At 56.4% G+C, this 24,611-nt stretch overlaps 2 protein-coding genes across 5 annotated transcripts in view; both read left to right on the top strand.

Annotated features, from left to right (window-relative positions):
• The first annotated feature begins 1,319 nt into the window (after positions 1-1,319).
• LOC104561891 (protocadherin alpha-C2) overlaps positions 1,320-24,611 on the top strand; it is a 112,631-nt gene continuing 89,339 nt past the window's right edge. For 2 of the 4 annotated variants that reach the window (XM_062002300.1, XM_062002297.1), the window contains exon 1: positions 20,530-23,170. In XM_062002300.1, the coding sequence (XP_061858284.1) occupies positions 20,687-23,170 (2,484 nt within the window). In that variant the 5' untranslated portion in view covers positions 20,530-20,686. Of the gene's footprint in view, positions 4,017-8,262; positions 10,960-20,529; positions 23,171-24,611 lie in introns of those variants that run through there. The other 2 variants (XM_062002298.1, XM_062002299.1) reach the window with 2 other exon arrangements.
• Positions 15,374-18,067, top strand: LOC133626080 (protocadherin alpha-8-like). Its single transcript, XM_062002711.1, has one exon. It carries the CDS (start codon positions 15,542-15,544, stop codon positions 18,065-18,067), a length of 2,526 nt encoding a protein of 841 aa, XP_061858695.1. The 5' UTR covers positions 15,374-15,541.

Below are 24,611 nucleotides of genomic sequence, written 5' to 3'. Positions count from 1 at the left end.
AGGCTGCAAAGGGTTTGGGTTCCCTAATGACAACTGCCCAGCATTGTTTGGACTCTTTAGAGCCTGTTTTGTTAGAAGTCCAGGAAGCTGGGGCTTGGGCTTGTGTTTCAGAGGGTAGCGACTTCTGTTCTGACGTAGGAGAGCTGTTTTATGCCATGTGATTGCCTTGCTGTGGTATTTGTTGGGTCCTTGAGAAGAATGGGAGCTGAAGAGTGTGGCCTTCCTCCTGAAAGGAGAGGAAGTTGAAGGTACTTGGATCATAAGCAATCAGCAAGGTTGTTCCTTGCGGAGAGGAATGGAAAGTGGTAGGGAAGAGGAATCAGAACTCTTCCCAGATGGCCGGTCCGTGCTTTGCAGATCCAAGGATGGAAGCAGAAGAAAAGGGGAGGCAAAGACAGGGAACAGCAGGGCAAGAAAGAATCAGGATGAGAGAAGAGAAGAGAAGAGAAGAGAAGAGAAGAGAAGAGAAGAGAAGAGAAGAGAAGAGAAGAGAAGAGAAGAGATCAGTAAGAAAAAAACAGCAGAAAACAAAAGCCATGCAAAAACCCCAAACCCAACAAAACAAAACCCGAACAAAACCACAAACAACAAAAGAAATGAAACGTTGTAAGGAAGAGGAAAGGGTGACTGAGGCGACTACCAGCATGTAGTGATGTTATGTGGAGGGAACACAGCCAGGCATGATCAAGAGTACTGAGGAAGAGGAATGGCAGCCTTTGACAATGGGCACGGCTGTATGTCCCTGTGAGCAGGGTGTAGGCATCTGGAAAACATTTTGGTAAAGGAAAAAAAAAGAACAGAAAGGAAAAGGATCAAAAGAAGATGATGGAGACGAGGAGAGGACGGGGAAGTGAAGACATAAGGAAAGAAAATAAGATCAGATTGAAAGAGGCAGAGAAAAAGAAGGAGGGGAGAAGGAAATTAATCAGGAAAGGAAGGATTCTATGCAGGTAAAGGGCAAGGTAGGAAGAAACAAAAGAAGGAAAGAAGAGACACTAAAGGGCACGGAGGGAATGGACCGACCTTCCCTGCTATCGCTGAAGGAATGTGGTCCCTGAGAGTCCTCGCTTTGGTTAGAGTACCGCGCCCACGTAATTAGCACTGAGGCTCCGACTTTGATGATCTTTGCCTCAGAAGCGGAGGCGAATGGTGAGAGGGGTGGAAAGAGAAAGGAAAGAGAAGTAAGCACTAGCACACGGCAATAATAATAAAGAAGAATTAAAAAAGAGAAAAAGAACTCTATAAATGCAGAAAATAGAAAAGAATAAATAAGAAATAAGGAAACGAGAAGGAAGGAATCAATGGGAGCAAAAGGCAAACAAGGCAGGAGAGAGAAAAAAGAAGCGGCGGTGGAGAGCGTGTGAGGCGGCGGAGCAGCACACGGTGTCGCTGCAGGCTCAGAAACGGCGTCGGAGCGGCGAGGCGGCTCCGCCCCGGTGCGGCGGAGAGCCCGGCTGTGAGCGCGGGGGCCGCGCAGGAGAGCCGGCGCGTCCGGGCGGCTGCGGGGAGAGGCGTGCGGGGCCGGTGCGGCGGCGATGGGCGCGTGCTGGGGGCCGGTGCTGCGGGTGCTGGTGGTGCAGGCGGCGTGGGCGCTGTGCGGCGGTCAGGTGCGGTACTCGGTGTCGGAGGAAGCGGAGCCCGGGACGGTGGTGGGCCGTCTGGCGCAGGACGTGGGTCTGGAGGCGGGCGAGGCGGAGGCGCGGCGTCTGCGCCTGGTGTCGCAGGGCCGGCGGGCGAGCGTGGAGGTGAGCGGGGCGAGCGGGGCGCTGGTGGTGAGCTCGCGGCTGGACCGGGAGGAGCTGTGCGGGAAGAGCGCGCCGTGCGTGCTGCGGCTGGAGGTGCTGGTGGAGCGGCCACTGCGCGTGTTCCACATCGAGCTGGAGGTCACCGACATCAACGACAACGCTCCGATCTTCCCCGCCGGCCGGAAAAACCTGAGCATGGCGGAATCGTCGCTGCCGGGTTCCCGTTTCCCACTGGAGGGCGCGTCGGATGCAGATATCGGAGCCAACGCACAACTCTCCTACACACTCAGCCCCAACGAGCACTTCAGTCTGGATTTACAGCGGAGTGAAGAATACCGAGAATCTCTGTTTCTTGTGCTCACAAAACCTCTGGACCGCGAGACGATGGCTGAGCACCGTTTGGTGTTGACGGCGAGTGACGGGGGCCGTCCGTCGCTGACGGGCACGATGGAGCTGGTGATCTCGGTGCTGGACGCGAACGACAACGCGCCCCAGTTCAACCAGTCGGTGTATAAAGTGCAGGTGCTGGAGAACGCTGCCGAAGGGACGCTGGTGACGCAGGTGAACGCCACAGATCCGGACGTTGGAAGCAATGGCGAAATGACATTCAGTGAGAGCAATGCTTTTCCTCCCAAGGGATTAAGCCTTTTCATTTTGAACGCGAAGACAGGGGAGATCCGTCTGACGGGCGCCCTGGACTTCGAAGACGTCCGTTCATACGAGATACAAATCGAAGCGTCTGACAAGGGAACACCACCTCTGTCGGGTCACTGCAAGGTGCTGGTGGAGGTGCTGGACGTGAACGACAACGCGCCGGAGGTGCGGGTGACGTCGCTGTCGGTGCCGGTGTCGGAGGACGCGTCGGTGGGGACGGTGGTGGCGCTGCTGAGCGTGTCGGACCGGGACTCGGGGGCGAACGGGCGCGTGCGCTGCTCGGTGTGGCCGTCGTCGCCGTTCGGTCTGGTGTCGGCGTTCGCGGGCTCGTACTCACTGGTGCTGCGGGAGGCGCTGGACCGGGAGCGGGTGTCGGAGTACGAGGTGGAGGTGCGTGCGGAGGACGGCGGGTCTCCGCCTTTGCGCGGCAGGCTCGGCGTGCGGGTGCCGGTGTCGGACGTGAACGACAACGCGCCGGCGTTCGCGCAGGCCGTGTACACGGTGCTGGCGCGGGAGAACAACGCGGCGGGGGCGGAGCTGGCGCGGGTGTGGGCGCGGGACCCGGACGAGGCGGGCAACGGCCGCGTGAGCTACTCGGTGTGGGAGGGCGGCAGCGGCGTTGGCGTTGTCGGCGGGGTTTTGTTGTCGGGCGGCGTGTGGCGTCCGGCGTCGAGCTACGTGTCGGTGGACGCGGAGAGCGGTCGCGTGTGGGCGCTGCAGGCGCTGGACTACGAGGAGGTGCAGGTGCTGCAGTTCGAGGTGCGTGCGGTGGACGCGGGGGAGCCGCCGCTGTGCGGCAACGCGACGGTGCAGGTGTTCGTGTTGGACGAGAACGACAACGCGCCGGCGCTGCTGCCGTCTGCGGGCGGCGGTGCGGGCGTGGGTGTCGACGCGGGTGGGGCTTCGTCGTTGGAGGCGGCGTCGGGGTCGCTGTGGGCGTGGGCGGCGTGGGGGGCGCCGGCGGGGCAGGTGGTGGCGAAGATCCGTGCGGTGGACGCGGACTCGGGCTACAACGCGTGGCTGCGGTACGAGCTGTTGGAGCCGCGTGGGAAGAGCCCGTTCCGCGTGGGGCTGTACAGCGGCGAGGTGAGCACGTTGCGGGCGCTGGAGGAGGCGGACGGCCCTCGTCAGAGGCTGGTGATCGTGGTGCGGGACCACGGCGAGCCGTCGCGCTCGGCCACGGCCACGCTGAGCGTGTCGCTGCTGGAGGGCGCCGAGGCGGCGCTGGCGGCCGCGGGCTCGGGCTCTGGGCGGCCGGGGCTGCGGCCGTTGTCGGGCGTGGAGGGCGGCGCGGAGTCGTCGTCATCGTCGACGAACGTGTGGCTGGTGGTGGCCATCTGCGCGGTGTCGAGCCTGTTCCTGCTGGCGGTGGTGCTGTACGGGGCGTCTCGGTGGGTGCCGCGGGCGGCCGTGCTGTCGGGTCCCGGTCCGACGACGCTGGTGTGCGCCAGCGAAGTGGGGAGCTGGTCGTACTCGCAGCGTCAGAGCCGGAGCCTGTGCGTGGCGGACGGCGCGGGCAAGAGCGACCTGATGGTTTTCAGTCCCAACTTCCCGCCGCCGCCACCCGGCCCCGCGGCGAAGGAGACGCAGCCGGATCCTTCGGCTCTTCTGGACACGGTCAGTGCCACAGTCTTCCTTACGCTTTTCCTATCCTCACCCTTGTTACTCACCCAGCCCCTGGGCATGAGGTATTATGAGCCAGGTTGAGCCCAGCGGTTCTGAGGGCATTGGGGTTTTGCAGGTCTTTCAGGATGTTCATGGGCCCTGTGCATCTGCTTCCACCTCCCTGACAATTCTGTTTGGGTCTCACTTTCTCAGAGGAATGCTTTGCAGTCTTTGCCTGTGTTGTTTTCTTCCTGTGATGTAATTTTGCCTTCAAGACGGGCCTGGACATGTTCCTATGCAACCTGGTCTAGGTTGACCTGCTTTTGCAAGGGAGTTGGACTAGATGATCTTTAACGGTGTCTTCCAACCCTACCATTCTATGATTCTATCGTAATGGTTCAAGGGAAAGGACTATGAGCCAAAGCGGCATCTTTTCGTGTTCCTGCTCTGCTGCTAGTGTTGTGAACTTGCATTCCTGTCTGATCTTGATGTAGGATGGCTTAATGTGCAATGAATGGTTTTGATAATCTTTCAATACATGCATTAGCAGCAGCACCGTTACACATTCCCTGGAAACCATCTTTTTTGCAAGAAGGCCACTACCCATCCAAATTCTGCTACACGGCAGATGGCTCTTGCTATGTTGGAGTCCTCACCATGGTGTGGGTTGGGCAGTGTCAACATGAACTCAATGCCTGTTGCCATCAGTGTTGTTTCAACAGGACCTCTACAATGGGTATTGCTCTGAGGTCTGTCATGTTTGTCTCTGAAATTGCTGAATCTTTGCCAAAGCTGAGGGGTCTGTGCCATCTGTGTGTGGGTTTTTACATCTGGGAAGGGTCTGCAAGAGGTGGAGTGAAAGGTTTGCAAGAGGTGGGAAAAAAAAATGTTGTATGTCCATGGGAATGAGTGTGGCAGTGACAGTGAGTAAAGCTTGGGCATGTCCCAATGTGAAGTGTGGCCTTGAATCAAAAAACCTTGGGAAGACAAAGACCCATGTTGTAAGAAAAGAATGGGGGATGATGTCTTGAGAACATGTCCCATGGAGCCTTGTGCTGCCACTGCCTGTTGTGGAGAATGTGTTGGTAAGAGAGCTTGACATGTAGAGTGCTCAATATTTGGTCATGAGCTTTTTGACTCCTGTTTTGGGAAAGGTGTTGTGGGAGGGGAGCTCTTCAGTCTGCTGTCCTTGTGCAGTGGTGGGCACTGATAGCAGTTTCCACAGCTGTTGGTCCTGACATCATTCTCTGTTCATCCTCAGGCAGGGTGTTTAAGGGCAGGTGAGGTCATGAGTTTAATTTTTGTGTGCTCAACTTCCCCTACTTGTGCACTTGCACAGGTTGCCTTGGTTGTGATGGTGTGTCCTGTTGTCACATGTGGCTTCTTCTGTTGTCTGGCACATACAAGGCAAACCGTCCTCAGCAGCCCTGGCCTGGTGTTCTATGGTACAAGTTCTCTCACAGAGTTGATATCACCCATGTGTGTTCACTTAATCATGAATTATAGTCTCTAGGAGAATAAAACCTGTGTGGATGGGGATCAGAGCTGTAATCCCAGAATCCTTAAGAACTCATTTCTTATGTGCAGCTGTAAGGTGTTTCCATTTGAGATTGCTGAAAAGGCCCAAAGTATTCAGGGTGAAGTTTATGCAGCCAGGAAGAACCTGCCAGAAAATGAAGAGTTCTGCACCCCTCCATGTGTTCTTTGTGTCAGTTGTGAGGGAAGCTGAGGATGGGCAAAGGCCTGGGTTGTGCTTAGAGAAGACTTTGTGGTCTTGTGGCAGTGATGCTGTGAGTGGCACCCGGAGGGACCTGGGTGTGCATCAGAATGAGTGTGGTCTTGAGTGAGGAAGTGTCTTGCCTAATGAATGAAATGCAACCTGTGGCATGGGGTAAGAACTGGAGAATGTCTGCTTAGGTTCCAGGGTTGAAGACAGAGGATTCCTATAGACAACCTCAAGAGGAGGTTCCACAGACAGTGCAATTTGCCCAAGATGCACTCAGGACCTCCAGAAGTTCTGCATATCTTTGTACACTCTTGTTCTCTGAAAGTGTTTCAATACAGCAGAAACAGATTCTCTGCTTTTCTTCTGTCCTCTTACAAAAACTCCCACCCTTTTATTTGTCCATCTTTAATGTTGGTACTGTGTTGGTAACAGCAGATGACATAAGATGCTGAATTGTGGTAGCTGTCAGGTTGTAGCCATTTGGATAATTTTCCATTGGTGCTGAGGATGGCTTTTGCCCTGTCCCAGGCTGAAGTTGATGTGGAGAGAATGTCCTTAGCTTTCAGGTGTCCCTGCGGTTCCACTCTGATAGAGATGTGTAAGAGACAATGTCCCTTAATACTAATTTCCCTGCTTTGAAATTGTTTCTGTTCTGAAATAGCAATCAGTGATGCTTCAGGTAAGTTGCTTCTACATAAAGAAGACGAGTCTGAGACACAGATGGGCTTTTGTTCCTGTTTAGTCATGGTATCTTCATCTTGGATTGACTGGATTGGGACTAGGACTCAAGGACCCAAATGGATCCCTTCCAAATTTAGATAGTCAATGATTCTATGCTGGGACCAACAAAGTTGCTATCTACCCTCATTCCTTTCTTGCTTCTTCCAGCCACAGGGTAAGCAGGTGGCAGAGCATGGAGAAACGGAGTAAGGACCGTAATGTGTTTCTCAGAATGGATGTGGTGGGAATGGATGGAAGTTCTCAGTGAAAATACTGTGGGGTTGGTTAACTTGGTGGCATTTGGCGAGTGGTTTTGCAGCTGAGATATTGTGTGGAGATTAATGCTTCTGGGTACTGAGGGTCTTGCTGTGTTGGTCTGAAAGGAGAAGCAAGAGATTGCCGTTGATTGTGCAGGTGTAAAATGAGTCAGGAAGAAGAACTCTTCAGCAAAGCGTGTGAGGAGTGTTTGGGAGCTCTGGTTGCCCTGTGCTTGGAGGATTTTTGTGCCAGGCTGCAAAGGGTTTGGGTTCCCTAATGACAACTGCCCAGCATTGTTTGGACTCTTTAGAGCCTGTTTTGTTAGAAGTCCAGGAAGCTGGGGCTTGGGCTTGTGTTTCAGAGGGTAGCGACTTCTGTTCTGACGTAGGAGAGCTGTTTTATGCCATGTGATTGCCTTGCTGTGGTATTTGTTGGGTCCTTGAGAAGAATGGGAGCTGAAGAGTGTGGCCTTCCTCCTGAAAGGAGAGGAAGTTGAAGGTACTTGGATCATAAGCAATCAGCAAGGTTGTTCCTTGCGGAGAGGAATGGAAAGTGGTAGGGAAGAGGAATCAGAACTCTTCCCAGATGGCCGGTCCGTGCTTTGCAGATCCAAGGATGGAAGCAGAAGAAAAGGGGAGGCAAAGACAGGGAACAGCAGGGCAAGAAAGAATCAGGATGAGAGAAGAGAAGAGAAGAGAAGAGAAGAGAAGAGAAGAGAAGAGAAGAGAAGAGAAGAGATCAGTAAGAAAAAAACAGCAGAAAACAAAAGCCATGCAAAAACCCCAAACCCAACAAAACAAAACCCGAACAAAACCACAAACAACAAAAGAAATGAAACGTTGTAAGGAAGAGGAAAGGGTGACTGAGGCGACTACCAGCATGTAGTGATGTTATGTGGAGGGAACACAGCCAGGCATGATCAAGAGTACTGAGGAAGAGGAATGGCAGCCTTTGACAATGGGCACGGCTGTATGTCCCTGTGAGCAGGGTGTAGGCATCTGGAAAACATTTTGGTAAAGGAAAAAAAAAGAACAGAAAGGAAAAGGATCAAAAGAAGATGATGGAGACGAGGAGAGGACGGGGAAGTGAAGACATAAGGAAAGAAAATAAGATCAGATTGAAAGAGGCAGAGAAAAAGAAGGAGGGGAGAAGGAAATTAATCAGGAAAGGAAGGATTCTATGCAGGTAAAGGGCAAGGTAGGAAGAAACAAAAGAAGGAAAGAAGAGACACTAAAGGGCACGGAGGGAATGGACCGACCTTCCCTGCTATCGCTGAAGGAATGTGGTCCCTGAGAGTCCTCGCTTTGGTTAGAGTACCGCGCCCACGTAATTAGCACTGAGGCTCCGACTTTGATGATCTTTGCCTCAGAAGCGGAGGCGAATGGTGAGAGGGGTGGAAAGAGAAAGGAAAGAGAAGTAAGCACTAGCACACGGCAATAATAATAAAGAAGAATTAAAAAAGAGAAAAAGAACTCTATAAATGCAGAAAATAGAAAAGAATAAATAAGAAATAAGGAAACGAGAAGGAAGGAATCAATGGGAGCAAAAGGCAAACAAGGCAGGAGAGAGAAAAAAGAAGCGGCGGTGGAGAGCGTGTGAGGCGGCGGAGCAGCACACGGTGTCGCTGCAGGCTCAGAAACGGCGTCGGAGCGGCGAGGCGGCTCCGCCCCGGTGCGGCGGAGAGCCCGGCTGTGAGCGCGGGGGCCGCGCAGGAGAGCCGGCGCGTCCGGGCGGCTGCGGGGAGAGGCGTGCGGGGCCGGTGCGGCGGCGATGGGCGCGTGCTGGGGGCCGGTGCTGCGGGTGCTGGTGGTGCAGGCGGCGTGGGCGCTGTGCGGCGGTCAGGTGCGGTACTCGGTGTCGGAGGAAGCGGAGCCCGGGACGGTGGTGGGCCGTCTGGCGCAGGACGTGGGTCTGGAGGCGGGCGAGGCGGAGGCGCGGCGTCTGCGCCTGGTGTCGCAGGGCCGGCGGGCGAGCGTGGAGGTGAGCGGGGCGAGCGGGGCGCTGGTGGTGAGCTCGCGGCTGGACCGGGAGGAGCTGTGCGGGAAGAGCGCGCCGTGCGTGCTGCGGCTGGAGGTGCTGGTGGAGCGGCCACTGCGCGTGTTCCACATCGAGCTGGAGGTCACCGACATCAACGACAACGCTCCGATCTTCCCCGCCGGCCGGAAAAACCTGAGCATGGCGGAATCGTCGCTGCCGGGTTCCCGTTTCCCACTGGAGGGCGCGTCGGATGCAGATATCGGAGCCAACGCACAACTCTCCTACACACTCAGCCCCAACGAGCACTTCAGTCTGGATTTACAGCGGAGTGAAGAATACCGAGAATCTCTGTTTCTTGTGCTCACAAAACCTCTGGACCGCGAGACGATGGCTGAGCACCGTTTGGTGTTGACGGCGAGTGACGGGGGCCGTCCGTCGCTGACGGGCACGATGGAGCTGGTGATCTCGGTGCTGGACGCGAACGACAACGCGCCCCAGTTCAACCAGTCGGTGTATAAAGTGCAGGTGCTGGAGAACGCTGCCGAAGGGACGCTGGTGACGCAGGTGAACGCCACAGATCCGGACGTTGGAAGCAATGGCGAAATGACATTCAGTGAGAGCAATGCTTTTCCTCCCAAGGGATTAAGCCTTTTCATTTTGAACGCGAAGACAGGGGAGATCCGTCTGACGGGCGCCCTGGACTTCGAAGACGTCCGTTCATACGAGATACAAATCGAAGCGTCTGACAAGGGAACACCACCTCTGTCGGGTCACTGCAAGGTGCTGGTGGAGGTGCTGGACGTGAACGACAACGCGCCGGAGGTGCGGGTGACGTCGCTGTCGGTGCCGGTGCCGGAGGACGCGTCGGTGGGGACGGTGGTGGCGCTGCTGAGCGTGTCGGACCGGGACTCGGGGGCGAACGGGCGCGTGCGCTGCTCGGTGTGGCCGTCGTCGCCGTTCGGTCTGGTGTCGGCGTTCGCGGGCTCGTACTCGCTGGTGCTGCGGGAGGCGCTGGACCGGGAGCGGGTGTCGGAGTACGAGGTGGAGGTGCGTGCGGAGGACGGCGGGTCTCCGCCTTTGCGCGGCAGGCTCGGCGTGCGGGTGCCGGTGTCGGACGTGAACGACAACGCGCCGGCGTTCGCGCAGGCCGTGTACACGGTGCTGGCGCGGGAGAACAACGCGGCGGGGGCGGAGCTGGCGCGGGTGTGGGCGCGGGACCCGGACGAGGCGGGCAACGGCCGCGTGAGCTACTCGGTGTGGGAGGGCGGCAGCGGCGTTGGCGTTGTCGGCGGGGTTTTGTTGTCGGGCGGCGTGTGGCGTCCGGCGTCGAGCTACGTGTCGGTGGACGCGGAGAGCGGTCGCGTGTGGGCGCTGCAGGCGCTGGACTACGAGGAGGTGCAGGTGCTGCAGTTCGAGGTGCGTGCGGTGGACGCGGGGGAGCCGCCGCTGTGCGGCAACGCGACGGTGCAGGTGTTCGTGTTGGACGAGAACGACAACGCGCCGGCGCTGCTGCCGTCTGCGGGCGGCGGTGCGGGCGTGGGTGTCGACGCGGGTGGGGCTTCGTCGTTGGAGGCGGCGTCGGGGTCGCTGTGGGCGTGGGCGGCGTGGGGGGCGCCGGCGGGGCAGGTGGTGGCGAAGATCCGTGCGGTGGACGCGGACTCGGGCTACAACGCGTGGCTGCGGTACGAGCTGTTGGAGCCGCGTGGGAAGAGCCCGTTCCGCGTGGGGCTGTACAGCGGCGAGGTGAGCACGTTGCGGGCGCTGGAGGAGGCGGACGGCCCTCGTCAGAGGCTGGTGATCGTGGTGCGGGACCACGGCGAGCCGTCGCGCTCGGCCACGGCCACGCTGAGCGTGTCGCTGCTGGAGGGCGCCGAGGCGGCGCTGGCGGCCGCGGGCTCGGGCTCTGGGCGGCCGGGGCTGCGGCCGTTGTCGGGCGTGGAGGGCGGCGCGGAGTCGTCGTCGTCGTCGACGAACGTGTGGCTGGTGGTGGCCATCTGCGCGGTGTCGAGCCTGTTCCTGCTGGCGGTGGTGCTGTACGGGGCGTCTCGGTGGGTGCCGCGGGCGGCCGTGCTGTCGGGGCCCGGTCCGACGACGCTGGTGTGCGCCAGCGAAGTGGGGAGCTGGTCGTACTCGCAGCGTCAGAGCCGGAGCCTGTGCGTGGCGGACGGTGCGGGCAAGAGCGACCTGATGGTTTTCAGTCCCAACTTCCCACCGCCGCCGCCCGGCCCCGCGGCGAAGGAGACGCAGCCGGATCCATCGGCTCTCCTGGACACGGTCAGTGCTACAGTCTTCCTTGCCCCTTTCCCATACCTGTGTGCTCCTTTCCTGTCCTAGCCCTTGTTTCTCACCCAGCCCCTGGGTGGGAGTTATTGTGAGTCAGGTTGAGCCCAGAGGTTCTGAGGGCTTTTGGGTTTTGGAGGTATTTCAGGATGTTCATGGGCCCTGTGCATCTACTTCCACCTCCCTGACAATTGTGTTTGGCTCTCACTTTCTCAGAGGAATGCTTTGCAGTCTTTGCCTGTGTTGTTTTCTTCCTGTATTGTAATTTTGTCTTCAAGACCGGCCTGGACATGTTCCTATGCAACCTGATCTAGGTTGACCTGCTTTTGCAGGGGGGCTGGACTAGATGATCTTTAACGGTGTCTTCCAACCCTACCATTCTGTGATTCTATCATAATGGTTCAAGGGAAAGGACTATGAGCCAAAGCAGCACCTTTTCGTGTTCCTGCTCTGCTACCAGTGTTGTGAACTTGCATTCCTGGCTGATCTTGATGTAGGATGGCTTAATGTGCAATGAATGGTTTTGATAATCTTTCAGTACATGCATTAGCAGCAGCACCATTACACATTCCCTAGAAACCCTCTTTTCTGCAAGAAGGCCATTCCCCATCCAAATTCTGCTACACGGCAGATGACTCTTGCTATGTTGGAATCCTCACCGTAGTGTGGGTTGCACAGTGTCAGCTCGAACTCAGTACCTGTTGCCATTACTGTAGTCCCAATAGGACCTCTACAATGGATATTGCTCTGAGGTCTGTCATGTTTGTCTCTCAAATTGCTGAATCTTTGCCAAAGCTGAGGGGTCTGCTGCAGAGACTCTGCTGGGTGTCATGTATATGTCTGTGCCATCTGTGTGTGAGTTTTTATATCTGGGAAGGGTCTGCAAGAGGTGGATTGAGCCGTGAGGTGGGAAAAGAAACTGTTGTGTGTCCATGGGAATGAGTGTGGCAGTGGCAGTCAGTAAAGCTTGGGCATGTCCCAATGTGAAGTGTGACCTTGAATCAAAAAACCTCGGGAAGACAAAGGGCCATGTCATAAGACAAAAATGGCAGATGATATGTTTGCCTGGATAACATGTCCCATGGAGACAGTCCCTTGTGCTGCCACTGCCTGTCGTGGACAATGTGTCGGTAAGAGGGCTTGACATGTAGAGTACTCAATATTTGGGCATGAGCTTTTTGACTCCTGTTTTGGGAAAGGTGTTGTGGGAGGGGAGCTCTTCAGTCTGCTGTCCTTGTGCAGTGGTGGGCACTGACAGCAGTTTCCACAGCTGTTGGTCCTGCCATTATTCTCTGTTCATCCTCAGGCAGGGTGTTTAAGAGCAGATGAGGACATGGGTGTAATCTTTGTGTGCTCAACTTCCCCTACTTGTGCACTTGCACAGGTTGCCTTGGTTGTGATGGTGTGTCCTGTTGTCATATGTAGCTCCTTCTGTTGTCTGGCACATACAAGGCAAACCGTCCTCAGCAGCCCTGGCCTGGTGTTCTATGGTACAAGTTCTCTCACAGAGTTGATATCACCCATGTGTGTTCATCATGGATTATGGTCTCTAGAATAAAACCTGTGTGGATGGGGATCAGAGCTGTAATCCCAGAATCCTTAAGAACTCATTTCTTATGTGCAGCTGTAAGATGTTTCCATCTGAGATTGCTGAAAAGGCCCAAAGTATTCAGGGTGAAGTTTATGCAGCCAGGAAGAACCTACCAGAAAATGAAGAGTTCTGCACCCCTCCATGTGTTCTTTGTGTCAGTTGTGAGGGAAGCTGAGGATGGGCAAAGGCCTGGGTTGTGCTTAGAGAAGACTTTGTGGTCTTGTGGCAGTGATGCTGTGAGTGGCACCCGGAGGGACCTGGGTGTGCATCAGAATGAGTGTGGTCTTGAGTGAGGAAGTGTCTTGCCTAAAGGAAATAGAGATGCTGAATGAAATGCAGCCTGTGGCATTGGGGAAGGACTGGAGAATGTCTGCTTAGGTTCCAGGGTTGAAGACAGAGGATTCCTATAGACAACCTCAATTAGCAGCTCCACAGACAGTGCAATTTGCCCAAGATGCACTCAGGACCTCCAGAAGTTCTGCATATCTTTGTACACTCTTGTTCCCTTAAGGTCTTTCAATACGGCAGAAACAGATTCTCTGCTTTTCTTCTGTCCTCTTACAAAAACTCTCACCCTTTTGTTTGTCCATCTTTAATGTTGGTACTGTGTTGGTAACAGCAGATGAGATAAGATGCTGAATTGTGGCAGCTGTCAGGTTGTAGCCATTTGGATAGTTTTACATTGGTGCTGAGGATGGCTTTTGCCCTGTCCCGAGCTGAAGTTGATGTGGAGAGAATGTCCTTAGCTTTCAGGTGTCCCTGCGGTTCCACTCTGATAGAAATGTGTAAGAGACAATGTCCCTTAATACTAATTTCCCTGCTTTGAAATTGTTTCTGTTCTGAAATAGCAATCAGTGATGCTTCAGGTAAGTTGCTTCTACATAAGGAAGACGAGTCTGAGAGACAGATGGGCTTTTTTTCCTGTTTAGTCATGGTATCTTCATCTTGGATTGACTGAGTGTTGACTGGATTGGGACTAGGACTCAAGGACCCAAATGGATCCCTTCCAAATTTAGATATTCAATGATTCTATGCTGGGACCAACAAAGTTGCTATCTACCCTCATTCCTTTCTTGCTTCTTCCAGCCACAGAGTAAGCAGGTGGCAGAGCATGGAGAAACGGAGTAAGGACCGTAATGTGTTTCTCAGAATGGATGTGGTGGGAATGGATGGAAGTTCTCAGTGAAAATACTGTGGGGTTGGTTAACTTGGTGGCATTTGGTGAGTGGTTTTGCAGCTGAGATATTGTGTGGAGATTAATGCTTCTGGGTACTGAGGGTCTTGCTGTGTTGGTCTGAAAGGAGAAGCAAGAGATTGCCGTTGATTGTGCAGGTGTAAAATGAGTCAGGAAGAAGAACTCTTCAGCAAAGCGTGTGAGGAGTGTTTGGGAGCTCTGGTTGCCCTGTGCTTGGAGGATTTTTGTGCCAGGCTGCAAAGGGTTTGGGTTCCCTAATGACAACTGCCCAGCATTGTTTGGACTCTTTAGAGCCTGTTTTGTTAGAAGTCCAGGAAGCTGGGGCTTGGGCTTGTGTTTCAGAGGGTAGCGACTTCTGTTCTGACGTAGGAGAGCTGTTTTATGCCATGTGATTGCCTTGCTGTGGTATTTGTTGGGTCCTTGAGAAGAATGGGAGCTGAAGAGTGTGGTCTTCCTCCTGAAAGGAGAGGAAGTTGAAGGTACCTGGATCATAAGCAATCAGCAAGGTTGTTCCTTGCGGAGAGGAATGGAAAGTGGTAGGGAAGAGGAATCAGAACTCTTCCCAGATGGCCGGTCCGTGCTTTGCAGATCCAAGGATGGAAGCAGAAGAAAAGGGGAGGCAAAGACAGGGAACAGCAGGGCAAGAAAGAATCAGGATGAGAGAAGAGAAGAGAAGAGAAGAGAAGAGAAGAGAAGAGAAGAGAAGAGAAGAGAAGAGAAGAGAAGAGAAGAGAAGAGAAGAGAAGAGAAGAGAAGAGAAGAGAAGAGAAGGATCAGTAAGAAAAAAACAGCAGAAAACAAAAGCCATGCAAAAACCCCAAACCCAACAAAACAAAACCCGAACAAAACCACAAACAACAAAAGAAATGAAACGTTGTAAGGAAGAGGAAAGGGTGACTGAGGCGACTACCAGCATGTAGTGATGTTATGTGGAGGGAACACAGCCAGGCATGATCAAGAGTACTGAGGAAGAGGAATGGCAGCCTTTGACAATGGGCACGGCTGTATGTCCCTGTGAGCACGGTGTAGGCATCTGGAAAACATTTTGGTAAAGGAAAAAAAAAAGAACAGAAAAGACAAGGACTGAAAGAAGATGATGGAGACGGGGAAGAGAAGACATAAGAAAATAAGATCAGATTGAAAGAGGCAGAGAAAAAGAAGGAGGGGAGAAGGAAATTAATCAGGAAAGGAAGGATTCTATGCAGGTAAAAGGCAAGGTAGGAAGAAACAAAAGAAGGAAAGAGGAGACGCTAAAGGGCACGGAGGGAATGGACCGACCTTCCCTGCTATCGCTGAAGGAATGTGGTCCCTAAGAGTCCTCGCTTTGGTTAGAGTACCGCGCCCATGTAATTAGCACTGAGGTTCCGACTTTGATGATCTTTGTCTCAGAAGCGGAGGCGAATGGTGAGAGGGGTGGAAAGAGAAAGGAAAGAGAAGTAAGCACTAGCACACGGCAATAATAATAAAGAAGAATTAAAAAAGAGAAAAAGGACACTATAAATGGAGAAAAGAGAAAAGAAGAAAGAAGAAATAAGGAAACGAGGAGTAAGGAATCAATGGGAGCAAAGAGCAAACAAGGCAGGAGAGAGAAAAAAGAAGCGGCGGTGGAGAGCGTGTGAGGCGGCGGAGCAGCACACGGTGTCGCTGCAGGCTCAGAAACGGCGTCGGAGCGGCGAGGCGGCTCCGCCCCGGTGCGGCGGAGAGCCCGGCTGTGAGCGCGGGGGCCGCGCAGGAGAGCCGGCGCGTCCGGGCGGCTGCGGGGAGAGGCGTGCGGGGCCGGTGCGGCGGCGATGGGCGCGTGCTGGGGGCCGGTGCTGCGGGTGCTGGTGGTGCAGGCGGCGTGGGCGCTGTGCGGCGGTCAGGTGCGGTACTCGGTGTCGGAGGAAGCGGAGCCCGGGACGGTGGTGGGCCGTCTGGCGCAGGACGTGGGTCTGGAGGCGGGCGAGGCGGAGGCGCGGCGTCTGCGCCTGGTGTCGCAGGGCCGGCGGGCGAGCGTGGAGGTGAGCGGGGCGAGCGGGGCGCTGGTGGTGAGCTCGCGGCTGGACCGGGAGGAGCTGTGCGGGAAGAGCGCGCCGTGCGTGCTGCGGCTGGAGGTGCTGGTGGAGCGGCCACTGCGTGTGTTCCACATCGAGCTGGAGGTCACCGACATCAACGACAACGCTCCGATCTTCCCCGCCGCCCGTAAGAACCTGAGCATGGCGGAATTAACCACGGTGCCGGGTTCCCGTTTCCCACTGGAGGGCGCGTCGGATGCAGATATCGGAGCCAACGCTCAGCTCTCCTACTCACTCAGCCCAACTGAACATTTTAGAATAGAGGAAGAAAACAGTAACTCACGGAGTAAATCACTCTTTTTGGTGCTGACGAAATCTCTTGATCGCGAGACGATGGCTATGCACCGTTTGGTGTTGACGGCGAGTGATGGGGGCCGTCCGTCGCTCACGGGCACGATGGAGCTGGTGATCTCGGTGCTGGATGTGAATGACAACGCGCCCCAGTTCAACCAGTCGGTGTACAATGCACTTTTGCCGGAAGACGCCTTTAAGGGTACGGTGGTGGCGCAGGTGAACGCCACAGATCAGGACTTGGGAATATATGGCGAAGTGATTTACGAAATCGATGGTGTTGTTCCTCCCTCGGCCTCAGATGTTTTCAGCATCGATGCAAACAGCGGGAAGATCCAACTGACAGGCGCCCTGGATTTTGAGACAGAGACTTTCTACAATCTACAAATTAAAGCGAAAGACAAAGCAACGCCGCCACTATCGGGTCACTGCAAGGTGCTGGTTGAGGTGCTGGACGTGAACGACAACGCGCCGGAGGTGCGGGTGACGTCGCTGTCGGTGCCGGTGTCGGAGGACGCGTCGGTGGGGACGGTGGTGGCGCTGCTGAGCGTGTCGGACCGGGACTCGGGGGCGAACGGGCGCGTGCGCTGCTCGGTGTGGCCGTCGTCGCCGTTCGGTCTGGTGTCGGCGTTCGCGGGCTCGTACTCGCTGGTGCTGCGGGAGGCGCTGGACCGGGAGCGGGTGTCGGAGTACGAGGTGGAGGTGCGTGCGGAGGACGGCGGGTCTCCGCCTTTGCGCGGCAGGCTCGGCGTGCGGGTGCCGGTGTCGGACGTGAACGACAACGCGCCGGCGTTCGCGCAGGCCGTGTACACGGTGCTGGCGCGGGAGAACAACGCGGCGGGGGCGGAGCTGGCGCGGGTGTGGGCGCGGGACCCGGACGAGGCGGGCAACGGCCGCGTGAGCTACTCGGTGTGGGAGGGCGGCAGCGGCGTTGGCGTTGTCGGCGGGGTTTTGTTGTCGGGCGGCGTGTGGCGTCCGGCGTCGAGCTACGTGTCGGTGGACGCGGAGAGCGGTCGCGTGTGGGCGCTGCAGGCGCTGGACTACGAGGAGGTGCAGGTGCTGCAGTTCGAGGTGCGTGCGGTGGACGCGGGGGAGCCGCCGCTGTGCGGCAACGCGACGGTGCAGGTGTTCGTGTTGGACGAGAACGACAACGCGCCGGCGCTGCTGCCGTCTGCGGGCGGCGGTGCGGGCGTGGGTGTCGACGCGGGTGGGGCTTCGTCGTTGGAGGCGGCGTCGGGGTCGCTGTGGGCGTGGGCGGCGTGGGGGGCGCCGGCGGGGCAGGTGGTGGCGAAGATCCGTGCGGTGGACGCGGACTCGGGCTACAACGCGTGGCTGCGGTACGAGCTGTTGGAGCCGCGTGGGAAGAGCCCGTTCCGCGTGGGGCTGTACAGCGGCGAGGTGAGCACGTTGCGGGCGCTGGAGGAGGCGGACGGCCCTCGTCAGAGGCTGGTGATCGTGGTGCGGGACCACGGCGAGCCGTCGCGCTCGGCCACGGCCACGCTGAGCGTGTCGCTGCTGGAGGGCGCCGAGGCGGCGCTGGCGGCCGCGGGCTCTGGCTCTGGGCGGCCGGGGCTGCGGCCGTTGTCGGGCGTGGAGGGCGGCACGGAGTCGTCGTCGTCGTCGACGAACGTGTGGCTGGTGGTGGCCATCTGCGCGGTGTCGAGCCTGTTCCTGCTGGCGGTGGTGCTCTACGGGGCGTCTCGGTGGGTACCGCGGGCGGCCGTGCTGTCGGGTCCCGGTCCGACGACGCTGGTGTGCGCCAGCGAAGTGGGGAGCTGGTCGTACTCGCAGCGTCAGAGCCGGAGCCTGTGCGTGGCGGACGGCGCGGGCAAGAGCGACCTGATGGTTTTCAGCCCCAACTTCCCGCCGCCGCCAGGCCCCGCGGCGAAGGAGACGCAGCCAGATCCATCGGTTCTCCTGGACACGGTCAGTAACACAGTCTTCCTAGTCTTTCGCCCCTTTCTGTTCTGATGGTCCCTCTCACTTGTCGTTCTTCTCTGTTTCAAAGCCCATAGACAAGCACTGTTGAGCGTCTTGGTGATTCCAGGGGTTCTGAGGCAGTGAGTGCTTGGGAGGTTGTTTTGCACCTTTATAGGCCATTTACGTCTTCCTTCACATACTTCCAAGAGAGTCCTGGCCCTTGCTTTCACGCTACACGTAGAAAAGTATTCCCAGTCCTTGCCGCAGTTGCCTCCTGTAGCTCATTTGTTGGTTTAATGTGAGTTTTGCTTCTGTAGTATAAAATCCCTGAAGGTTGTAATAAGAGGTTTGCAGACTTTTACTTGCTGAGGTGTAAAATTTCTTTTTCACCTTTTGGAAGGACCACAATACATGCAGACTTTGATGGTAGGATGTGGTGGGCTTCTCCAGTAGCTTGTACAGCTGTTTATGGTTCCTTACTCAATCAGGGTATTTAAGAGTATATGAGGAAGAGACTATAATCTCTGTGCTCTTGACTTCCCCAGCTTTGCACTGTCAGCCTCAGTAGTGATGCCTTGTCCTGTTGCACGTGGCCCACGTTGATGTGGACATACACACCAAACTCTGTAGAGCAGCCCAGCTCTGCTCTTCTATAGTACAAATTCTCCCACCCTGATAGTATGGTAAGTACGCTTGTGCTTCAGCGTTTGGTGTGGTCCCCTTGAAGAATAAAATCTTTGTGGACTGGGAGCAGAGCTGTCACAGCTCTAGTCACAGAATCTTTAAGAATTCCAACGTGGAGCTCTGTGTTGTTTCCACCTGAAATTGCTCAAAAGGTGCAAAATTTTTAGGGTTATTTTCAGGCATCTGTGAAGAGTCTGACAGACAGTGAGTGGCTTTGCCTTTGCCCACATGTTCTTTATGCTGCTGATGAAGGAAGGTGAGGGTATGTAGCCTGGCTCATGCTCAGTGGGGTATAGAGGCAAGGTCTGTTTTTATGGTGCAGTAACGTCTGGGTATTGTGGCAGTGTGGCATCCAGTGGCACGGCGTGGGGCCTGGGCATGTTTCACTGGGTGATTGCTTTTGAGTGGGGGAAGAGTCTTGTCTGATGGAAATGAAGAATAAATATTGGGTGTTTCGGGCTGGAGAATGTGTGATTTTATCATGGTGGCTGAAGTCTTCTATGAGAACCAGGTGTTATGTAAAGCCCTATGTGCTCTTTGTGATCCCTTTGGTGCTGTTTATCACCTCTGGGAGACCGATGAGGACCATGATTGTATTGTACTGAGTACTGTCAACTCATTATATGACCATATCATTGGTTCTGGGTTCAGCTGGTATTTGTATCAGGCATTGTTATCACTCCTGTTACCTCGGGCTTTTCCTCTCCAAATTCGTTAGTAATCCCATATCATCTTATGGGGAGAGCCAAGAGGGATACTTTCTCCCACCCTTGCACCTCCCTTTTCTCTTTCTGGCTGACTAGAACAGCTTTAGAAGATTTGGAATTCCGTGGGACATTCTACTCATTCTGCCGTTACTACTCAGTCTCCTGAATGTGTTTCAGGTTTTTAATAGGGTTGCAATGTTTGCTAAGGGTGTCCCTCAAAGATCAGCCCGGTATTCATGGATGGAATGGCACGTGGGAGAATATGGGCAGGATTCTAGATAATTCCTCACCTCAATGGGAATTTCTCATCTCCAATGAATTTCTGACCTCTAATGGGGAATAACTCTGAGGTTTTTCACAACTGCACTGGACCCTGATAGTGTGACAGGGAATTGGAAAGGAAAACGTTGTGGCTTTTCAAAAGAGGCACAACTTGCCGCACTGTGTTGGGCACTGGCTACTATGTACCAAACAGTGCTCAATATTTGGCAGCACCCTCAGGGGAGAGGGGAAGAGACAGGGCAGACACTGCAGAAGCCCAAACCTCAAGGACATGCACTGTGGCTGCATAAAGCCCAGCGACAGGCACTGCAGCTCGAAGAGCCAGCATATGTCAGTATGAGTCATCCCGATATACAAGAAGGAAAGAAAAGACACCAGAGGCGATGCTCAGCACAGCCCGATGTTACCTGGAGTGACACTAGGAATTTGGTCCTTAACAGCTCCCTCGCGCTGGTTAGAGTACCGCGGCCATGTAATTAGCGCTGCTGTCCCGTAAAAAGTGCTGATGGCTGCGCCTTTGACAGTCTCTGCCGCATCACCGGAGGCGACTGTCCAGTTCACGGCAGGGCTAGAGAAGAGACAAGGATGGAAACGGAAGGAGAAGAGGATTATAGAATACAGCCCGGAGGAAGAAAGAGAAGAAAGGGAGGAAATAGGAACAAAACAAAGAAAAAAGACACAGAGAAAAGAGAAGGACAAAAGTGCAGATATGTGATGAAAGACAGAAAGGATGAAAGGAAGAAAAATGAGAAGAATGAATCTGTGCAAACAAAAGGCGAGCAAAACAGGGGAGGAGGAAAAAGAAGCGACGGGGGAGAGCGTGTGAGGCGGCGGAGCAGCACACGGTGTCGCTGCAGGCTCAGAAACGGCGTCGGAGCGGCGAGGCGGCTCCGCCCCGGTGCGGCGGAGAGCCCGGCTGTGAGCGCGGGGGCCGCGCAGGAGAGCCGGCGCGTCCGGGCGGCTGCGGGGAGAGGCGTGCGGGGCCGGTGCGGCGGCGATGGGCGCGTGCTGGGGGCCGGTGCTGCGGGTGCTGGTGGTGCAGGCGGCGTGGGCGCTGTGCGGCGGTCAGGTGCGGTACTCGGTGTCGGAGGAAGCGGAGCCCGGGACGGTGGTGGGCCGTCTGGCGCAGGACGTGGGTCTGGAGGCGGGCGAGGCGGAGGCGCGGCGTCTGCGCCTGGTGTCGCAGGGCCGGCGGGCGAGCGTGGAGGTGAGCGGGGCGAGCGGGGCGCTGGTGGTGAGCTCGCGGCTGGACCGGGAGGAGCTGTGCGGGAAGAGCGCGCCGTGCGTGCTGCGGCTGGAGGTGCTGGTGGAGCGGCCACTGCGCGTGTTCCACATCGAGCTGGAGGTCACCGACATCAACGATAATGCTCCGATCTTCCCCACTCCCCGAAAAAACCTGAGCATGGCGGAATTGACCACGGTGCCGGGTTCCCGTTTCCCACTGGAGGGCGCGTCGGATGCGGATATCGGAGCCAACGCTCAGCTCTCCTACACGCTCAGCCCCAACGAGCACTTCAGTCTGGATTTACAGCGGAGTGAAGAATACCGAGAATCTCTGTTTCTTGTTCTCACAAAACCTCTGGATCGCGAGACGATGGCTGAGCACCGTTTGGTGTTGACGGCGAGTGACGGGGGCCGTCCGTCGCTGACGGGCACGATGGAGCTGGTGATCTCGGTGCTGGACGCGAACGACAACGCGCCCCAGTTCAACCAGTCGGTGTATAAAGTGCAGGTGCCGGAGAACGCTGCCGAGGGGACGCGGGTGGTGCAGGTGAACGCCACTGATCCAGACGTTGGAAGCAATGGCGAAATGACATTCGGTGCGAGCAATGCTTTTCCTCCAAAGGGATTAAGCCTTTTCATTTTGAACGCGAAGACAGGGGAGATCCGTCTGACGGGCGCCCTGGACTTCGAAGACGTCCGTTCATACGAGATACAAATCGAAGCGACAGACAAGGGAACGCCGCCGCTGTCGGGTCACTGCAAGGTGTTGGTGGAGGTGCTGGACGTGAACGACAACGCGCCGGAGGTGCGGGTGACGTCGCTGTCGGTGCCGGTGTCGGAGGACGCGTCGGTGGGGACGGTGGTGGCGCTGCTGAGCGTGTCGGACCGGGACTCGGGGGCGAACGGGCGCGTGCGCTGCTCGGTGTGGCCGTCGTCGCCGTTCGGTCTGGTGTCGGCGTTCGCGGGCTCGTACTCGCTGGTGCTGCGGGAGGCGCTGGACCGGGAGCGGGTGTCGGAGTACGAGGTGGAGGTGCGTGCGGAGGACGGCGGGTCTCCGCCTTTGCGCGGCAGGCTCGGCGTGCGGGTGCCGGTGTCGGACGTGAACGACAACGCGCCGGCGTTCGCGCAGGCCGTGTACACGGTGCTGGCGCGGGAGAACAACGCGGCGGGGGCGCAGCTGGCGCGGGTGTGGGCGCGAGACCCGGACGAGGCGGGCAACGGCCGCGTGAGCTACTCGGTGTGGGAGGGCGGCAGCGGCGTTGGCGTTGTCGGCGGGGTTTTGTTGTCGGGCGGCGTGTGGCGTCCGGCGTCGAGCTACGTGTCGGTGGACGCGGAGAGCGGTCGCGTGTGGGCGCTGCAGGCGCTGGACTACGAGGAGGTGCAGGTGCTGCAGTTCGAGGTGCGTGCGGTGGACGCGGGGGAGCCGCCACTGTGCGGCAACGCGACGGTGCAGGTGTTCGTGTTGGACGAGAACGACAACGCGCCGGCGCTGCTGCCGTCTGCGGGCGGCGGTGCGGGCGTGGGCGTCGACGCGGGCGGGGCTTCGTCGTTGGAGGCGGTGTCGGGGTCGCTGTGGGCGTGGGCGGCGTGGGGGGCGCCGGCGGGGCAGGTGGTGGCGAAGATCCGTGCGGTGGACGCGGACTCGGGCTACAACGCGTGGCTGCGGTACGAGCTGTTGGAGCCGCGTGGGAAGAGCCCGTTCCGCGTGGGGCTGTACAGCGGCGAGGTGAGTACGTTGCGGGCGCTGGAGGAGGCGGACGGCCCTCGTCAGAGGCTGGTGATCGTGGTGCGGGACCACGGCGAGCCGTCGCACTCGGCCACGGCCACGCTGAGCGTGTCGCTGCTGGAGGGCGCCGAGGCGGCGCTGGCGGCCGCGAGCTCGGGCTCTGGGCGGCCGGGGCTGCGGCCGTTGTCGGGCGTGGAGGGCGGCGCGGAGTCGTCGTCGTCGTCGACGAACGTGTGGCTGGTGGTGGCCATCTGCGCGGTGTCGAGCCTGTTCCTGCTGGCGGTGGTGCTGTACGGGGCGTCTCGGTGGGTGCCGCGGGCGGCCGTGCTGTCGGGGCCAGGTCCGACGACGCTGGTGTGCGCCAGCGAAGTGGGGAGCTGGTCGTACTCACAGCGTCAGAGCCGGAGCCTGTGCGTGGCGGACGGCGCGGGCAAGAGCGACCTGATGGTTTTCAGCCCCAACTTCCCACCGCCGCCGCCCGGCCCCGCGGCCCAAGAGACGCAGCCGGATTCGTCGGCTCTGCTCGACACGGTCAGTAACACAGTCTTCCTTGCCTTTCGCTCTTACCTGCATGCCTTCTTCCTCCTGCACTCTTTCTAGTCTTTCTTCCTCTGCCAGCTTGTAGGTAGGGACTATTGTTTGTCCTTGTGTAGTGGTGGGCTTCGATAGGAGTTTCTATAGCTGTTAATATTGCTATTATTCTCTGTTCATCCTCACACAAGACTTTTAAGGAGGAGGTGCGTGTAATCATGGTACTATGTGGTATTATTCTGCTTCCTCTACTTGTTCACTGTTACTGACCATATCAGTAGATGTGGTCTATCCTATTGTCACACGTCTCAATGCTCTCTGGCACGTAAAGGCCAAATTGTGATGATCTGCGGTAGTTGTTCTCATTCCCAGTGATTATCATCACTGCTCTTACTCTGCAGTGTTTATTGTTGTATGTACAAGAATAAAATCAGCGTGGACTGGGGTCAGAGCTTTCAGAGCTGTCATCCCAGAGTGCTTAAAGACTCAGTTTTTCTACACAAATGTGTGATGTTTCCATCTGAGATTGCTGAAAGTGCACAAAGCACACAGGGTGAAGTTTAGGCAGCCGGGGACAGTGCCAGACAGTGTGGGGCTTTGCATCCCTCCATAAGTTCTTTGTGCTAAATGTAGGGGAACGTGAGGATGTACAAAGGCCCAAGTCATGCTTAGAGGATGGTTTGGAGTATTGTGGCAGTGATGCTGTGAGTGGCATCAGGTATTGTGGGCATGTGTCCAAGGACAGTGGCCTGAGTGGGGAAGCATCTTGCCTGGGGGACATGTAGAACCTGAGTGTGCGCCAATGGTGAAGAACTGGGGAATGTGTCTTTAGCTGTGGAGATGCCATTTCCCATGGTGTGGGTTAGAAAGTGCCCATAGCAAAGCTTGAGAGGAGGCCTGGAACACAAGGGTGCACTCAAGGAATCCTCCCAGGACCTCCAGAAGTTATATCTATCCTCACCTGAGGTTATTCTGTCTGGTATGTTTGTCTGTGGACATAACTGCTGTACACACCTTTGTTGAGTGAGTTTTGATCTGGAAGGTTTTGGTCAAATGAAAGCTATGTACAATATGTATCATCCTGCCAGCGTTCTCTGAACACCACCGTAGTCATTTCTCTGGCGTTGTATCAGTTAGGGAGGGGAGAAGCACTCCTTAAATTCAAGACAAGGGCAAACCTGCTGTGTAAGTACAGTGAGATGGGTTCCTTGGTGTTTATTCTCTTCTCTTAGGATTAACAAACCCACATTTTTGGTTTTTCTTCTCCCCTTGTCAGTGTGAATTGGTGACAGGGGGTGAGATGCAGATGGTGGAATTTTGTCAGCTGTCTGGTTGCAGATGTTTGACTAGTATTCCATCAGTGTGGGGGAAGGTTTTTCCACTGTCCTGAGCTGAGGTTGATGTTGAGAGTATCCCAGTGTCCCTCCTGCTTTGCATAAGG

Source organism: Colius striatus, chromosome 9 (genome assembly GCF_028858725.1).
Source record: "Colius striatus isolate bColStr4 chromosome 9, bColStr4.1.hap1, whole genome shotgun sequence".
NCBI lineage: Eukaryota > Metazoa > Chordata > Aves > Coliiformes > Coliidae > Colius > Colius striatus.
The sequence above is the reverse complement of the archived record's forward strand: the minus strand, read 5'-3'. Positions and strand labels throughout refer to the sequence as shown.

Bases quoted from the DNA above. Each gene is read 5' to 3' on its own strand.
- LOC133626080 (XM_062002711.1), top strand. From the start codon at position 15,542: ATGGGCGCGTGCTGGGGGCCGGTGCTGCGGGTGCTGGTGGTGCAGGCG.